Source organism: Protomyctophum parallelum (assembly GCF_964188405.1).
Source record: "Protomyctophum parallelum genome assembly, chromosome: 10".
NCBI lineage: Eukaryota > Metazoa > Chordata > Actinopteri > Myctophiformes > Myctophidae > Protomyctophum > Protomyctophum parallelum.
Window position 1 is genome coordinate 277,483 of NC_139704.1, and position 19,948 is coordinate 297,430.

At 42.4% G+C, this 19,948-nt stretch overlaps 1 protein-coding gene across 1 annotated transcript; it reads right to left on the reverse strand.

Annotated features, from left to right (window-relative positions):
- Positions 1 to 12,428: 12,428 nt before the first annotated feature.
- LOC310865209 (uncharacterized protein) lies at positions 12,429 to 14,626 on the reverse strand (the record flags this gene model as incomplete). Its single annotated transcript, XM_083774233.1, has 9 exons — positions 12,429 to 12,529; positions 12,648 to 12,797; positions 13,219 to 13,275; positions 13,561 to 13,596; positions 13,749 to 13,778; positions 14,066 to 14,119; positions 14,210 to 14,263; positions 14,365 to 14,466; positions 14,551 to 14,626. The coding sequence occupies 9 exons, from the start codon at positions 14,624 to 14,626 to the stop codon at positions 12,429 to 12,431; spliced, it is 660 nt and encodes a 219-aa protein (XP_083630359.1).
- Positions 14,627 to 19,948: the final 5,322 nt, after the last annotated feature.

Below are 19,948 nucleotides of genomic sequence, written 5' to 3' on the forward strand. Positions count from 1 at the left end.
CATTGCTGCTGCTACATATATTCATTATTTTGCTCCTTATGCTGCAGGATATTATTAATACTCTTAAAACTGTTTTTCTGCATGATCTTTCTGTTTTTTAGGCCGGTGGTCTCTGCTGCTTACGAAAGCTATGTTAGACTAGTCTTGGAAGATATTTTACAGGCTCAAATACTAACTAGTCGCGAATAGTGTGTTATTTGCTACAGATTTTTTCTTGCTTACCACAGAAGTACAATTAATTCTTAAAACTGTATTTGCATATTACTGTGGCAGAACTTGCAGCATTGCCGCATCATGATCATGCATGCGATCATGTTGCAAGCTAAAACTTGAAGCTCCAGGTGGTAGACTAACTGGGTACTGATTTCAGATATTAATGATAATGATAGAATGTCCCTTTCGGTGATCCTGGTTGGGTTGGGTTATTTGTGCAGTGGGTCATGTTGGTTTGCGGCGCGCAGCGAACCAGGACACCGTTTAGGACTCCTGATTTCAGGGATCATCAGGCGCTGTACTGTTGAACACATTGACCTAGTCATCACATAATGCTAGAACAGGCGCTGTACTGTCGAACAGGCGCTGTACTGTCCAACACATTGACTAGTCATCACATAATGCTAGCATGACCTATGTCTGATCCATGTCCTATGACCCTTGTCGCTGCGCGGAATGGATATCGGTATGGTCTTCCTGTTACAGGAAACAACAGGTGCTCTGTTGTACACATGTATAGCTTAGGGTTGGTGATGATCTGCTTTTTGGGGGTTTCGGATGTTTTGCGCTGTTGGGGGATTCAGAGTCCCTATGGTTGGGACTGATGCGCTTGACCTGAGTACCTAAAAGCAGATCCAATACATCGCCAAACCATAATAAATATATTGCATTGATTATCTTATATTCAATAAATATATATTACATCCTCTTTGAGTTGTCTGACTGAAATGAGCATTTGCGCCTGTCGTAGACATGCACAGAGCAAGTTCAGTCAGGGAACCTCAGTCAGCGCGCCGGCCGTTAATTGGGCCACCGCAGCATCAAGCTCTCATCCACATGATTCACTCAGCCAATCACACGCTCACCCAATCTCTCATACCGGCTACTTGAACCAGAGGTTTGCAGTCCTCTGCCTTCTTGCTTGCTTACACTGCTGTTGTATCAACGTGCTGTTGTCATACAACCTGCGCTCAACTCTGCTTGCTTTAGCCTACTGCCGTTGTATCAGCGTGCTGCTGTCATACAACCTGCGCTCATTCTGCTTGCTTATACTGCTGTTGTATCAGCGTGCTGCTGTCATACATCCTGCACTCATTCTGCTGCTGCTGCTGCTGCTATACTGTATACTCGTGCTGCTGTATACAAGTGCTCAACTGCTCACCCACCTCCACCCCAGCTACCACCTGTCGTTTTGGATCTACTGTTTAGGTACGGGGGATTCAGAGTCCCTATGGTTGGGACTGATGCGCTTGACCTGAGTACCTAAAAGCAGATCCAATACATCGCCAAACCATAATAAATATATTGCATTGATTATCTTATATTCAATAAATATATATTACATCCTCTTTGAGTTGTCTGACTGAACTGTTAATATCTTTTACCTGCTGATGTGAACAGGCTGACACCTCTCTCATTCAGACCAGCAGGACCCTTGAACTCCTCAATGGCTGCCTGCACATAATTGAAGGAGCCCTGAGCACCCAGCGTAACTCTCCGCACATGATGTCTGAGATGGTACTTGCTGATGTGGAGTCTGAGCATGTCCGCATCCGTCAGAGAGGCCAGAGCCGCAGGGTCCTTGGTTCTTGCTGCCTTGATGAGGAGGTCCAGGACTGCACCTGCCAAGGCGGACTTGAAGGCGATGTACTTGGGGTGACTCTCTGTGCGCACAGCCACGTCAAAGCGATGGTGCCAGTGGAAGATGTCCAGCCGAATCACCATGCCTTGGTCCACCCAGGACTGGAACAACTTCTCCGTCGTCGTTGGACCACTTTCTCTGCAACACCCCCGATCGACGTACAGGATCTTGGGCACGGGCTGATTGGCCTGCTTGAACCTGTCCATTAGCCCCTCAGTCATAGACCTGACCGCCACGTAGGACTCTTCGTGGGTCAGTACGAAGGTGAGCAGCTGAGAATACTCATTGCCAACACTGGTGAACCACTCAGCTGTGCCCTTGCCCTCGCCCGACATCTTCTTCACCACCTGGAATATGTTCATAACACGTGAAAAATGTTTAAAAAATGTTTGTGAATAGACCTGATGTTTCTATGTCAGTCGTACTCAAACATTTTCAAGTCAAGGAGTCGGGACCCCCAAAAATATATGTAACTGGCTGTCAACCCCCATTTGAATTGATTTTAAATGTCTGCGCTGAAAGAATATGTAATCAAAGATGTGCGCCACATTTTGAAGATTTTTAAAAAGCTTGTAGCTTGGCACCGCGCTATGAGCTTGTAGATCTGCTATTGTTCAATAACTAAAGTAGAAGACAATGCATAAAACACAAAGAGGAGTTTCCGTAATGAATGGGTTAAGTCAGCACAAAAATAAAACCTAGATAGATGATTGCAAAGTAAAATGTTGTACACACCTTCTTGGTGGAGTCGTTTTTCAGGAACGTCCCAAAAGTGGAGAGGATCTGGGTCCTGTAGTCCTGGACGTGTTCGGCTTCTTCTAGGAGGAAGGCATGGCGAAGCAGCCGAGCAGAGGGCACCTCTCTCTGCGGAGGTGGCGCTGTGAAGGTGCGGCCTCCAAATGCAGTCACAATGGTGCCTGGTCTTGCCATGTCGATAAGGATTGTGGTGTACAGATCCTTTCTCTGTAGGTAGTCCTCTGCGTGGTTCTCTTGGACCTGTCGCCACACCTTCACCATCGTGTTCCCCTCAGTGCGGTCCCGTAGTAGACGCACCACGTTCTTGTCCACACCGCGTCTGTGATAATACAATCAATACATGAATATGATTAAAGCATTGCATTGCATTACATTACATTACATTACATTACATTAACGCATACATATTTACATTGTAAAATCATGCTGGTAAGTTCCACCACAGACAGAATACTTACTTTGCGGTCAGGACAGCGGGAAACTGGGCTTGGTGAGCCGCACTGAGTTGAGAGAGGATTGCATCGTCCCACGCCAGCCAACGAGATTTGCCACCATCTTTCCTAGCTAATTTATGACATGATGGACAGGTCAACACCTCTGTCATCATGCTGTACCAGCCAGACACATCGCAGATGTGACGTACCTGCAATATAATAAAAAAAATTAAGTTGTGTGCAAATATAGCATACTTGTTTGTATATTAAAGTTTAACATTGTGTATTTTCAACAGTTGTCAGTGACATTCCATTCACAAAACAACAACACATACCCTGTGATGGTAGCCATATCTTGTAAGGCCCTTCTCCCCTTTGCCCTCGCATGAGTCACCGAGAGGACACTTTAAGGTGCACTTCCACACACCTACAGGACGCCACAGAAACATTCGGCTCCTGAAGAAGACATCCGGAATGGGAATGTCGTTCTTCACAAATCCCGGGGGTTCTGGAGGGTAGAACCACATTCGGTCCTGTTTAAGTAAGCGCCGCCTTTTGGTTTGACCTTTATGGTCCACAAACAACTCTATGGGCTTAAACAGGCCTCTTTCTTCATCCTCCTTTAGCCACGAGATGTCAGCAGTCGGGATGCCGCCTTTTTCTTCCCACATCCGCACCCACCCCTCCAGCTCAACCTGAAAAACAAGTCCAAACATAAACGCATGTAGTATCAAATAAAATCCAGACACATAAAGTATGAAAGTAGTATGAAATATATTCTCATTTATAAAAAATAATTGATTATTACTTACAGGGGAGTCGAGGGGTAAGGTGAGCCATGAGGAGGCCGGTGGCTGTGACGGGGCTGAGGAAGAGGAGGCAGGTGGCTGTGACAGGGCTGAGGAAGAGGCAGGTGGCTGTGTGCGTGTGGCTGAGGAAGAGGATGCAGGTGGCTGTGGGGTTGATGAGGCAGGTAGCTGTGTGCGTGTGGTTGAGGAAGAGGATGCAGGTGGCTGTGGGGTTGATGAGGCAGGTGGCTTTGATGTTGTTGCCGTATGGGTGGCAGGAGGTAGTGACGCTGCCGAGGAGGCTGTGATGACGGACACTGTAGCTGTGGATGGCACAGGAGAGGAAAAAAAAAGTTTTCATATTTCATCAATAATAAGCAAGATGTAACCCAGGTTTATAATTGTATGTCTGTATTTGTATCTGTTTGTATGCATCAGTATGCATGCATTTGTATGGTCACATGTACCATCTGCATCAGTTCACAGCTCATCACACCGATCACTCACTCACTCACTCAGTAACACCAGTTTCAATCAGCAATCATCACACCCTAGTAATCACCACACCCTAGTATAAAGCACAGCCATTTTGTCTCAGTCAGTGAGGTGCACATCACTGGCTGTGGCAGGTCTGTATCCCTATTCTTCTGCAAACATTTTACCATTTTACTCTTCCTTACATACATGATATTAACACTGACACTGATGATTGATTTTAGACTCCAAATACTGACCTGATGAGAAAGAACTGAACTGATGACCTGCATGAGCTTTTGCACTTGAACTGAATTGGTGAGTTTGTTTGAAATGTTGTTTGTTTGAAATGTTTGAAGTGTTTTGTTTTGTTTTGTTTGTTTTCATTTTGAATTGAAAAGATGATTTGACATTTGTAAATGCTGGTTTATGCTGTTTGTTGTTGTAGATCAGCTACTTTAATTATTTTTATATATTTAATTTGGCCTCTTGAGTTCAGGCCAGGTTTTTTTCCCTTAGTTCATGCAACCCCATGATGATGATCCTGAACACAATGGCGAGCTAGTCCCAGAGCGATCCCCTGTTTCTGTCCTACCTGGACGGTAGGATATCACTGCTTCACTCACACACACACTTCCCCTCCATAACTGCTGCATACACTCTAAAAACTGCCTCACATTCCCCCCTGACTTGAATGACATTGAACATTGGACCTTGGACAAACCATGACTGGATTTATACTTTTGGGTTGATTTATGTTGTTTGATATCTGAATTCATTGTTTGTTGTTTATTTTACTTTTATGTTTTTCCAATAATAATATCATTAAGCATAATTTTCAGTCTCTTGGTTCTATATGTTTTTTTCAATGCAATTCCTTTCTACCATACGCCTACTTCTGACAGCAGTACTGGTCCAAACATATTCATAGATCACTAAGTATATGCTACAAAAACATATAGGTATACTACTATACTATATTAACACATTCATGACGGGAAATCCTTTTGGTGTTTAAGGATTATGTTATACTTTTGCTATAGAAAAATAGCAGATGTACAAGCTCATAGCGCGGCACTGAGTGTTGCGCTACAAGCTTGTAGATCTGCTTTTTTGTTTTTAAATCGAGTCCCTGGAACAACATATTTTCAGATGGGGGTCGGCGGCCAATTACAGATAATTCTGGGGGTCCTTGACATGAAAAAGGTTGAGAACCATTGACATAGGAACATGGGTTTTTCAGAAAACTGTTTTTAGAATATCCTCAAGTCTAAATGGGTTAAGTATAGGCCTAAACTATATTAATTGTCTTATTGCGTGCATTTACCTTCCTCTGGTAAATCGATAGACAAAAACAGGTCATCGTCGATCCATGCGGCTTCTGGCACTGAACATGCAGGATCTGACGGCGGTGACCTTGTTGAGGTCGAGGCAGAGGCAGAGGAGACAGGTGGCTGGGGTCTGGTAGATGCAGGTGCAGGCTGCTGGGGTCTGGTAGATATTCTCGATGCTGACGAGCCAGGTGCCTGGGCAGGTGGAGGAGGGGCGTTGTGTTCCTAAATAACAAAGTCAATGTTAACATCTGGACTAGATACTTGTATATTATACTTGACATGAAACATTATACCTTGAGTCACTGCAAATATGTTGTGTGTGCGACTTACTTCCTTGATCTTGCCAGTTGTGTACTGTTGGAACCTCTTCATCTGTTTGCTGCTGATGCTGTTTATCCTCGTATTCAGCCACCGCTGTACAGAGAGGAACGCCTGACCGCTTCTGGCCTTCTCATCCTTACTGTAGTCCTCTGGCCTATCTTTGTGTGTTGTGTGCAGCCTGTACAAGTCCCACATTTCGGAGTATGTTGCGGTCTCGAAACCTTTCTGGCCATAGATGCACCTGTCAGCATTGTGATGAAGGGTGTTTGCCACCTGTGGGAAACCTTCAGCGTATTCTAGCAGATAGTCCTTGAGCCACCTCAAGTGTATGTTTGGCTTTGGGCCTGCTTTGGTTTCTACCACGTGCTTGTCCAAAAAACTGTAAACACAATGTAAAAAATATGTAACGTTAACATTAATAACGAATTGCAGTATTGCTGTGTTATTGTTACCTTTGCATAGACATTTCTATAGAGAAGATGATAACCATACATATAATTGTATCTAGAACCAATCTAATTTGAAAGACACTAAGCACTGATTTGTATTTGAAATAAAATGTACACTCACAACTGAATGTATCCCACGTCGTTCTCAACAAGCCAGTGGAAGGAGGCGTGAATGTACTGTCCAACTGGAAGCACCATCTTCCCCAGGCATTGCAGGCGCGTGGGTGCTGTGACGCCTTCAGCCTGGAGACGTTGCACAGCATAGGGGATGGCTGTGGACTCCAGCAGCAGCTCTGGCGGAGGTTTGGGAAAGGATGCTGGGTTTTTCCGGTCCCTGTACTGCTGGCAGTCCCTTGGAAGGATGTAAAATGGCCTCTTAGCGACTCAAAGGTGCATCACTGTTCACCACCCGGATGACTGGCATCGACATGATGTGTGACTGTGACAACAAACACATAAATGAATTATTACTTCCATATGAAATCTAACTTGTTATACATTTATGTAGAAGGTGAGGAGAAAACAGGTCACAATGCACACAGAGAAGAAATGGATGCACTGTCTTAGCTGCTTCTAACACAAATGACTGCCTTAACTAAGCTTAACACAGCGACCTGTTCTCATTAATAGAGCCATTTCATTAAGGATACTTCTGTCTTTCAAAATCAAACCATTGTAGATATCATAACAGCATCCAATTTGAATCACATTATAAGACAAGAAACCAATCTACAAGCTCACAACCCTGTGTTGTAGGGTTTCTTGAAAAGTTATTTCAGAGCAGGGGGGGGGGGGGTCAGCCCTCCTTACTAAAGCACGGGAAAAGTTCATGATCAAGGCCCATTGGTGTGGGGGTGGACCAAGCCCTCTTTTGCTCCACATGAGGATGAGCAGGACAGTAGGTGACAGTAGGTGAGAGAGGGAGGAGGGATGGAAGATTGGATTAGACAATTCCATCAATATCACACCTCTGCAGGAGGTGTGGGACTAGACATCAACACAAGGAAGGGAAGTATTGATGAAGATTTGCCAATGTGAACAATATATAAAAATATGAATAAATTAAAGTTTCAAATCACAACAGTTTACTCAAGACACTTTAGATGTAGAGCAGACACCCTGACAGTCCCACCCTGAAAGAGAGAGACAGAGTGACAGATGGGGAGACACAAGCAAATACAAGTAGCAGCAACAACAATAACTCTTATAATATAACATAGTATTAGTATTAGTGTGTAATATAATATTTGTTTTTATTGTTGTTATTGGAATAACGTTTAGCACTCTGAGCTGGAGTGGAACCCCCATCTCCACCCGAGAACAACACTAAAGCATTTGGAGTAACAGGCTAAATTAAGTGCACACTTCACCTTGAGGGACTTCACACCATAGTGTGAAGTCAATGTGGCTTTTGGGGATGTCCTTCCTGGCGTGTGTGTGTGTGTGTGTGTGTGTGTGTGTGTGTGTGTGTGTGTGTGTGTGTGTGTGTGTGTGTGTGTGTGTGTGTGTGTGTGTGTGTGTGTGTGTGTGTGTGTAAGTGATAAACAAGAATGTATAAACACATAGCAAAATCACTATCACATTGGTTTGATCACAATGACACACAAGTCAATTCACTACAAGATATTCCAAATACTCCAGATAGCATGTTCATCAATGAAATTAGAAAAAACTTAGGCTGCCAATTTTATTTGTATAGTCTAGTATATATTTGTAAAAGTCTAGTAGTGTCAAGTAATAGTATGTCATCAAATCTTTGCTGGTTGGACCTAATTCCCACATTGGGGTCCCACAGGGATCTGTACTTGGTCCCCTCCTTTTCTCACTGTACACTAAATCCCTTGGCACTATCATCTCTGCTCACAATATATCCTATCACTGCTACGCCGATGACACACAACTGTTCCTATCCTTCCCCCCCTCTGCCACTCAGGTGGAAGAGCGCATCACTGCATGCCTGGCTGACATATCACAGTGGATGTCCTCCAACCACCTCAAGCTGAACCCAGACAAGACTGAGCTTCTCTTCTTCCCAGCTAAGTCCTGCCCTATGCAGGAGCTAACTATTTCCGTAGACAACGCCCTGGTAACGTCTGTCCCAACAGCCAGGAATCTTGGTGTTGTCCTGGACAGTCAGCTCTCGTTCAAAGCTCACATCACAGCTGTCACTCGATCATGTAGGTTCACACTCTATAACATACGACGAATTAGACCGTTCCTCACCCAGGAATCAGCCCAGCTCCTAATCCAGACAACAGTCTTGTCAAAACTCGACTATTGTAACTCCCTCCTTACTGGCCTACCAGCATGTGCACTTAAGCCTCTCCAGCTGATCCAAAATGCAGCAGCTCGCTTGGTCTTCAACCAGCCAAAATTCTCACATGTCTCCCCCCTGCTCCGCTCCCTCCACTGGCTCCCGGTCGCTGCCCGCACAGAATACAAAACTCTGATGCTGGCATTCAAAGCAACCAAAGGTATGGCTCCCCCATATCTTACAAGTATGATTGAACCCTACAAACCCTCCCGCGCACTCAGATCAGCCAACGCAGGGAAACTGGAAGTACCCTCACTAAAAACGCCGGGACAACGCTCCACACGTCCCAAACTCTTCTCCCTTCTGGCTCCAAAACTGTGGAATGCACTTCCCATTGCAGTCAGAACTGCAGCATCACTCCCAATCTTCCGCCGTAGCCTGAAAACCCACCTTTTCAGACTCCATCATGGCCCATAGCACTTACCCTAACCCCTTAGATAGAATTTCTGTTGGCTTAGATAGCATTTGACTTAGACTTATAGCATGTTATGTAGACAGCACTATAATTGTATTGTATATAGTCATAGCACGCCATAGTACATATGTATAGCATAGTAGTGAATATGTATAGTTTATTATGTATAGTGTATGTATAGTTTCATCATATAGATATTCCACTGTTACCTTCTTAGCTTACGCATGTTTCATGATAAATGCTTTTATGTGATGTATTCCCATGCTTTTGTTCTTGCCTAAATGTAAGTCGCTCTGGATTAAGAGCGTCTGCTAAATGCCTAAATTGTAAATTGTAAATTGTAAATTGTAATTCTGATCAGTGTGTTGGTCTATTGTATTGCGCCTCTTGTGCAGAGAGAGAGAGAGAGAGAGAGAGAGAGTGAGTGAGTATACAAGTTTCCAAAAGGAGCTTATCTGCATGCACTGTATATTGACTGTATAATTGCCACGTACACAATTCTGAAATAAATACCATTAATTATAACACAGAGACACAGAGACATGGATACTTTAACTATATCCATGTCAACACGTATTGGCCCAATGATTCTCAATAAGGGAAAGCTGTTTAATCTAGTTGATGTGTCAATTTGATCATGGCAAAATAAATATAAAATATTAGTTTTTGGCTTTTCTACATACATAGATAGATAGATAGATAGATAGATAGATAGCCAGGCTGAGTCCTGATGGGCTGAGGGACGCATCAATAATAAGCTTAACATGAAGCGCATAATGCAAAACATATGTAGGTACCCAGATAACAAAAGATGATTGAATCAACGTTGTGATATTAGTCAGCCATGATGGTTGCAATCAACATTGATGTCAGGTATTGAGAAGATGTTGAAAGTGCTCGCTATGATCCACATTGAAATAATGTTGCACTTCCAACCAATTGTGACAATGAATAAACATTGATTCAACTATGATATAATCAACATTGAAAGAACGTAGAATTGCATCAACATTGATTCAACTATGCATCTATCCATCCATTAACATTGATTCAACTATACATCCATCCATCCATCATACATTGAAACAATGCTATTATTAAAGGGCCATTTCAACCTTCTTCTGTATGCCCAATATGTCTCATTAAAAAAAGAATATAAATTACAAAATTAATGGTATAGTTCAACAAGGAACACACCAAAGTAGTCTAGTCAGTGATATCACTAACAGACACGTTTGGAGCTACCACAGCAGAAGAGTAAAATTATTATTTTTTAAATGATGCATAGAAAAAGCTGAAATGGTCCATTAAGTATGCTATACTGCAGTGGTTCTCAACCTTTTAATACAAAGACCCCACATTGTCATTTTTTGAGCCTCTGGATTGGCCATTTCCAAAACAATTAAAGAAACCAAGGTTTGAGAACAGCTGCTTTACAACATTCTCTATGAACAAAAACAAAACAGACCATTATTCATTTACTTATTTATTAGATTCAAACACATCCAATTCCCAGCATTTATTTTGCTACACTGAATTTGAGAAGTTACTCTATGCAGATTTTGATACATACAAAACATACACCACTTCAGTCCTATACACAGCTCAATGAGTCACATTGTGAGCTTGTAGAGCTGCAATTTTCAAAAGAGTAATGTCCTTGAACGACCCCAGTTCAACATGAACCAAAAACAGCCCTGAAAATCCAGGGGACACAATTAAAGAAACTTCCTCCCCAGTTCAACATGAACACCACATTAACCGTCCATCCATTTGTCCTGAAACTACAGGGGACAAAGAAAGCAGGCAGTCCTCCAGAACCAATAGGACCCCAGTTCAACATGAACGAAACAAACAGTCCAATGATCCATCAAACCCACTGGCTGCTTTAGAAGAGATTTTTACATTTTTGACATCAGGCCTAAATGGGTTAAGACTTTAAGGACCTGCAGGTGTGGGAACCTTGTCTTTCCTGGGTACCCCGCCACTCCTGTCGGGTGCATAGCGCAGCCACTTCTGCAGAGCATCCTTGTACTGCAATTCTGTCAACTTGCGGTCAAATTGACGAGCAGCCGCTGAAAAAAAGAAAACAGGCGTTACTAAATTAAAAATAAAATAAAGCTGCAGTTCCATTCAAAGTGACAAATGTCCATTGTGTACTAGGTTCAGGCGGGAACCTACATACAATTGAGCCACACTAATGTTAATTAAATAAATGTCACAGTTTGTCTACTCTGTCTCAGAGGAGGGCAGTGGACAGTTCTGAAACTTGCCTACCAGTGACATTCTTAACTGTACACAGGCACAGAACACCTGAGATGCAGCGCGAGTAGACAAATTTGTGCAGTCCAATTGTGAGCATTAGAGCAGTAGTTATCAGCCTGTGGCTCGGGACCCCCACATGAATATGGGGTGTCCCCAGATGACAGTGAAGAATAATGAATACCTCAGAAATTAAAAAGTAATACCATTAGAAAAGTCAATTTATACTATAAAACTGGTGAAACATTGGCCAAATCAACCACTCGTGCGGTGTCAATCAGGCCTATGGTCCAATAGGAGAAATAGTGAAAATAGCCAATCTACAGAGTCAAATTGAATGCCTCAACAACAACTCCAAGTATTTTGATGTGCAGACTCACCAAAAATGCAGTCCTGAACTAGGGTGTCTTTGAAGGCCCTCTTCTCTCCCTTGCCAGCCCAGTTGAAAACACATGCCAGGTTGTTTGTCAGGATGGCGCCAACCATTCGCCGGATCATGTTCTCACTATTGGTCCCTCCGACTAATGCCAGGCGTGCAATCTAGAAGTAGTGCATTAAAATTAAAATTAGCAAAAGAAAGTCAAATATTGTCCAAGAAAGAATAATTGCACCCATCACAAGGCATTCTAAGGCTCACCATCTTGCGACGCACTCCCTCCTCCCTCAGTGCAGTTTCCGCCTCATCAAACTGCTCCTCGTTGGAGAGAGGCAGATTGATGGGGAAGGATTCCTCTCGTTGGGATTCAGGAACACCTCGGACATTCAATGTGGACTTTGCCATTTCAGTTTTGATGAATTGAATGTCCCTCCCCATCTGCCTCACCTCCATAAGTATCTCTGCCAGCATTTTAGTGTTTTTCTGGGAAGAAAGGTCTTGGAAGAAAAACAATTTGACATTAAATTTCAAGGATAGATTGACCATTTTCAATCAAATGACACCAACTCGCTGATGTCTGCACCCCTCGCTTATAGTAACCATTAAATGCTTAACAAAGACAGTAAAGACAAAGGGACAAGTTTGTCAATTCAGATGTCATCAGAAAGGTTAAGAAAATTATACTTGCCTTGCAACATCTGGCTGGGTTCCCCTCCATGCACTCTTCTCTGTGGTGTTTCTGGCGTTGAAGCTTTAAGAAACAGACAACATGGGATCAGACAAGGCATTGCACATAGGTCATTGTGTAATTCCGTGTGTGTGTGTGTGGGGGGGGGGGGGGGGGGGGGTGGTAATATAGGTATCTTTACCCTGGTCAGGAGTCCTGAATCCAGATGATCTGGTGCCATTTGCACCCTGGTCAGGTGTCCTGAATGCAGATGATCTGGTGCCATTTGCACCCTGGTCAGGCGTCCTGAATCCAGCTGATCTGGTTCCATTTGCATAGCTGGGACTGAAGGCTAAAAGAAAGGACGCATCATTGAACATGATTTGTGGAATATTGCAAAAACAACATTTAACCCATTTAGACAGAGAGAGACTGAGGCAGATCTTTTTTTTTAACAACAGTTTTCGGATAAACCTGTGTTTCTATGTCAGTGGTTCTCAAATATTTTCATGTCAAGGACCCCCAGAATGATCTGTATTTGGCCACCGATCCCCATCTGAAAATATGCTGTTCCAGGGACCCCCCAGAAGCAAGGTTTGAGTTAAAAGCGTCTGCTCTAAAATATATTCAAAGATTTGCCCCACACTTTCACAATATTTCAAAAATAGCAGATCTACAAGCTCGTAGATCTGCTATTTTTCAAAAGCTAAAGTATAACAATGCTTAAAACACCAACAGGGGTTCCTGTCCTGAATGGGATGAGAAATACATACTGTTCCTTGCTTGCTCTGATGGCACAGTGTGGTAGGGGCTGGTATACATTGGCATTCCTGGAGAAATAAAACTAATATCAATCTTTTATTGTTATGAATGAGCACCATCAATTTCCAGTTTTAGAAGATGTGGGATGAACACAATTGACTACCAAGTGAATAGTTGAAGAATAGATCCCCACTATAGTACTACCCCCTTAACTCAGTGTACAAATGGAACCAAATGGACCCTTACAAGTCCATTTGAACACTCAGTTACAGCCCTTTTATCGTCATTCAGGCGATAAAAGGTATTTTGTTTCTGGTAATACCGTCCGTGGCACAAATTGTTAGTCAACTCACCTTGATAATCTTGGGGATAGCCTTGGGGAGGGTGAACTAAAAAAATGAGAACAATCAAATTATTCAAGGGGATTTAACTTGGGAGTAAAGAAGTTGAAATATTTCAGTCTAATAAGTTACAGTTACTGTATGTCATGGTGCAATAGCACAGCAACTGTAAACAAAGTTATAACAGACAACGGACATACCATTTCTTGCTTGTCCATTATGGTGCCCTCCTGAAATGAATACAAATAAATCTAATTAGTCAAGGTAAAATAACTCTTATGAAGTCATATGACATCATGCCAACGCAAACAGCTCCTTGCAAAATAGTGAGTCACTGAATAAGCTACTGTATTATCAACTCAACATTTTAAATTGAATTAACATTTCAAGTCAATAAGGTCTTCTCCTGTAAGTAGTAGTATTAATCCCCCAATACCGCCTCCCATCTAGACGGACTTTAGACACAATAAGAGTGGCCGATCAGGGCATCACATATATGTAGCCCATTAGTACTTACCATCATTAAAGAGGTCTCTTGACTCTAGCTCTGCCAAGAAGCTTCCACAAAAGCCTAAAATGAAAACATAAAACATGAACTATGAAAGTTATAACTCACAAAGCACATATCCTGGTAGTAATGCAAAGTGGTTAGACTGGTTACCATTATCAGGCTGGTCAAATGTCTGCACGTCCTCCAAGCACCTTCCTTCAGAGGCTAAAAGGGAACACAAGACAGAAACTTTAACACATATCACATGACTGATATGTTTGCATGTATTGACAGAGGAACTACATGCTTGCATTGTAATAACATACCACTGATTTCACTAGGGGTTGGTACAGACTGGTTGGTTTTCCGCACTGGTATTGGTGCAGGTGGGTACTGGTTGGGTGTTGGTACATTGGAGTCGAGCAGCACTGGATTAACAAAGTAGAAAGAATTATACATGCAAATACTTAAATGGGTAGCCATTAGTGTCATAACTGACAGTGCCACTGTACCTGGAAAAAGAACAGCAGGTGGCTTGGCAAATCTTCTCTTAGCGCTGATGGTTTCTGGCTCCTCATCTGACTCCATGTACACATTATTTGGCCTTAAAATTAAATAAACATTTATCAGTATAATTACAATAAATGAGCAAGCCTTGAGATGCACTGTTCTCGGGTCAGGAGCCGATAATTTTCTGTAAAATGAGACAGCTTGACGTACAAGCACACATAGACATGACACTAGTCCATCACAGGACACAGGACAGACATCCAATCCAACCCTCGAGGCATGCAGAGTTCCAAGCAGTGAGGAACGGATTAGTCCTCAAAAAAACCCTGCAGCCTCCTAATCTCAGTGTGGGCACTGCATGTACCTTATTCGTCTTTTACGCCGTGCATCTGTTTCCTCCTCAGATTCTAAATCAGTGGTTGGACATCCAGTAGTTATATACTTGTCTTCATGTTGCTTGGCCTTTTCAAGTGAGTCTGTAAAACAAGTAGGAAATACAGTATGCCATTTAAAGAAGTGTGACTAATACTTAAACAATGCAATATAAACAGGATTTTGAAAATGGCAACCAGAATACCATCTGCCAAATGAGGCAACTACCAATACTTGGCGGTGGCTCAGGGGTAGAGTTGCCGGTTGGGAACCAGAAAGTGCAGTTTGATCTTTGGGTCCCCCTGAATTTGTGTCAGTGTCCTTGGATAAAACCGCTATATAAATACTCTACCCCCTCAGACCCACAATTATGGTTCTCCTACTGGACCAGAATGGAAAAATAAATAGATCTGATTGACAAGCCATGTGGACATGACAATGATGCAGTGTCTACTTACCACAAGAAATTAAGAGCCGAACATTTTCATGCATGGTCCATCCGTTTTGAGGCATCATTTTTTCTTTGAGGGCCTTCGAAAAGTTGATGTTTTTTGGGGGCCAGAACAAGGTACTATCCTTTGGATTGAACCAACTGGAAGGAACTGTAGCAGTTCCTCCAGTAGTAGGGAATAGTACCACGGCCCACAGCACCACCTCCTTTTCCATTCTGTACAATAAATGACAGAATATAAATATTATGATATTGGGGTTGGTAAAGTTAGTTTTAGTTTATTTTTTACATACATGAATGCTACTGCATATGAGCTATTGGAATGGCTATGAGGCCATCTCCCTCAGCCTCTGGACACAGAACACATTTACGTTTAATACAGCTAAGTTTACCAACCCCAATATTGTCACACAACTCTCTGACCTTATATGTGCCTATGCATGAGGACTCACAGGGATAAGTGTAATACGATTCATGCTGTCTGAAGGTTCTGTATATTACATAGACCTCATTTTGTTCCTGGACTATATTCTGTACTACTGCAATAGTATCTCCCACCTGAATACAATTATCCCCTTGCTTTGTAGACAAGGTGAAACGACTATTGGAGACCTTTTTGTACTGTAGAGCAGCACTGAAATGCCGAGGAAGTGGACCATCAGTATGGATGTTCTGTAATACTGGTTCATCTGTTGCTAGTGGAAACTCAACCTGTGGCTTTTCTGATAATCTTTTGACTACCTGCTGTAGAGGTTGGTTTGGCTTGCGTAACAGATGCTTTATTTGGCCAAGATAATTCTCAAAAGGGAATCCAGAAACATTATCCAAGGGTCCAAATCGTTTGTATTCCTCTGCTAAATGTATAAGCTGGTGAACACTGAACACAATCTGATCTCTACCATAGAGTTTTCCAAAGTGTTCCACAAAAGAAATGGTCAACTTATGGGCAAATTCAACCATTTGGCCAGTAATTTCAGGTGACAAAAACAAATACATGGCCACTGAAAACAACATGAAATTGTCATACAACTCACAGGGAAGGCAATCCTTCAGAACTACAGGACCCCAGTATAACATAAAGGATCGGAACTCAGTAGCTTTCCAACGATCAAGCTCGTTCAAACCTCTTGGCTTGCGATTGAATTCAACAGGGGTGTGGGAATGCAACACCAACAGTTTGCTTGTCATACTGTTAACCACGTGTGAAGGAAGTCTAGTGGCTAGATTGCCCTTTAACCAGATATTCAACAGTTTTCTCATCAACCCAAGACAACAGAGGTGCATATAATCTATTGGAAATGAAGATACCATCTTTACAATCCCTGTTAAAGGACTGAGTGTCTGTTTTAAGTGATGTTGCTCATCAATCATATCACTAAAACTCAAGTCAGTCCTCAGCCTGACATTTGTTTCCGGATACGTCATTTTGTTCCTCCACACACCCTCTTGATCACACTTGTCGCATCCGGAATACCCATTATGTGACTTAATATTCTTAATGTAGGCTCTGGCGGGAGCGTCGCACACAAATGCGGAAACCTCTGCATTCAAATGCTTACCATTATGAATAATTCCATTAGCCAGTACATTTTTAAGGTCGCTAACAAATTGCTGCAGATACTCAACAACACACTTTGGCTTGGTCAAACCACAAAATATACCGACAATAAATGGAGACTTTGTGTAATCACATTTCAGCATTGCAAGTATAGGCCAGAATTGAAGTCTTGAACTCTTAAAGATGGGGAGACCATCCATGTTGAACTGTAAAGTAAGAGTTTTGAGGTTCACTGGTAATCTCAGACATTTCAATCGTGAAAGTATTCCACGCACCAATCCAAAATGATAGTACTCGCCACCTTGCATTTGAGTGGTTGCAACCTTGGATTGCGTTCTAAGCAGAGTTCTTCCGTCTTTAGGGAGCCTAGGGTGAAATATCTTTAAGATGGACAGCAGAGCAGACAAAGCAACCAGACTGATAGAGTAAGAGGATGCCCAATATCTTAGGCTCTTTATAAGCAGATCCTGACTAGGTTGATGCTCATCACTGTCAGAGTGGCGATGAATCAGATCTCCATCACTCAGATCATCTCCCTCACTTCCAGCTACACTATCATCTGTATGATCATTTTCCATTTGCTCATGATCTGATTCAACTTCATTATAGTCAGCTACACTGCTATCAATATGAGAATCTTCCATTTGTACATAATTAGTATCAACTACATCGTAGCAAGCTACATCTATAGGGTAATTTTCAGCTACACTGCCATCTATAAGGTTATTTTCAAAGTGTAAATGGGAATCTGGTGGTGCATCTACCGGTAGTTGGGAAATGTGTGAGATTTCCTCATATTCATGAAGGATCTCTCGCTCTATGTCCCTTACAGTTTTCACTACTCTACGTCTTTTGGCCCAATAAGAGGCCATCTCTCTGTTGGTAAAGTGAGGTGGTGCTGCTATTAATTTACTTGGCCTTGTGTATTGCTTGTAGTCCTCTTGTACCACGACCCTGAAAACAAATAGGGAAACAAAGAATAAAAGATTGTGTGTGTGTGTGTGTGTGTGTGTGTGTGTGTGTGTGTGTGTGTGCACAATATATAAATGCACCATTTATAAACTTGACTTACACAGAGACGATCCAACCCCTAGTGTCCTGTGCCGATCCAACACCAGCGCCCGTAGTGTCCTGGCTGTGACTGCACACAGACAAATTACAATATATATATAAATGCAGCATTAATAAGCTTTTTTTTGGAAAAAACCATGGTTTAAAAGTAGTTCTAAAAGAACACATCTACAAGCTCAGAGCCTCATTATAGCAACATCATACATAGTTATGAAACTTAAGTTGACTTGCAGAGAGATCTACAAGCTCACTATAGTAACATAGATTGTTATGAAACTTGACTTACAGAAACAATCTGAGTCTCATGTGACTATATCCGGTAAACCTCCCCTCCCCCCCCCCCCCCCCACACACACACACACACACACACACACACACAGTCTCACACACACACACACACACTCATGCCGTTTCCGTATTAATCTGTAGCCGTTTTAGGCCGGAACAAATTAAACCCAGTCAGTCCTTATGGCTAGACTTTAGCATTAGCCCCATGGAGGTACCGTAGCCCATATGTGCCCTCTCGCTACAGAATGAGCGTAGGGAGAGGGCACATATGGGGCTAGGAGGTACCGCAGCTTTGTTCACCATTATAAATGAAGAACTGCTTCACCGTGGTGCTGGTTACATCAATGCTTATGTAACAATTAAAAACGCTAATAATATATACGCGTATATGCACATAAACAAATTAAATAAGTTTTAATCGCGAGAGTCGTTAGCAAAATGGCGGCGATAACATGAATAACCAGCATGCTAGCTACTATTGGATACACACAGTGCACAGTAGCCCTACAAGCAACAGACTCCGGACTAACTTTCCACGGCACGGGGTCCGGGGATAATTACAAAAAGTTAACATGTATTTAAACGATAACAGCCATATGATGGCATCTGAACGGCATAAAACAATAGTAGCATGGCTCACCAATTAGACATAATTAGCCAGCATAAAACCTCGGACTTTACGGCATGATAGATAATATACAAACGTAAACAGTGGTAAAACAAGTAAGTGGTGGTATCTGAATGGGATAATAAATGATATTCCGTAACGACTTACCAGTTTGTTTCTTGTTTATTTCACACGCTGTTTAGCCCACGTTTCCAAAAGTTCCTGCTACTGCAAAACAGACCCTTATACTCTAAGCTACAAACGGCCGCCCGCCAGCCAACTTTGAACTGACTCAAGTCCCGTGAGATCTCGCATGGTCTCGTTAACACCCCCCATCCGATGACAACCTGCCGGATGGTCACGTGATTCAGTTTTCCTCCAGTGAATGTATATATTATTATGTATTATTTTATGTAAATAATATCTATTTATTTATTCATTCATGTATTATTTTGTGCCGACCAAAATGACAAGAGCACCGTATTGAATTAATAAATATTTAAATATTTGATAATGTAATGTGGGCCATGCAATGTGGAAACCTATAGGAGTCACGTGACTTCTCCTCTTCAATAAAAATGAATAAAAATGAAATGATCCAAGCTGATATCGCTTCTGTCGTGCATTTTATACATGTATGGTATTGTATTTTAATAAACATAATTATTATTGACTTTTTGTAATGCATGTTGAGATGCATTTTGAGCAAATATTGAGAACCACTGATACAGAAACATGAGGTTTTTCGTTTTCAATAAAAAAAATAGCAGACCTACAAGCTTGTAATGCCGCACTACGAGCTTGTAGGTCTCCTCTCCTCTCCTCTCCTCTCCTCTCCTCTCCTCTCCTCTCCTCTCCTCTCCTCTCCTCTCCCCTCCCCTCCCCTCCCCTCCCCTCCCCTCTCCTCTCCTCTCCTCTCCCCTCCTCTCCTCTCCCCTCCTCTCCTCTCCCCTCCTCTCCTCTCCTCCAGAAACTGTGAAGACACAAAACAGACCTTTAAAACATTTTTTTAATGTTATTCTTTCGTACACAAGACGTATTCTTCATATTTAG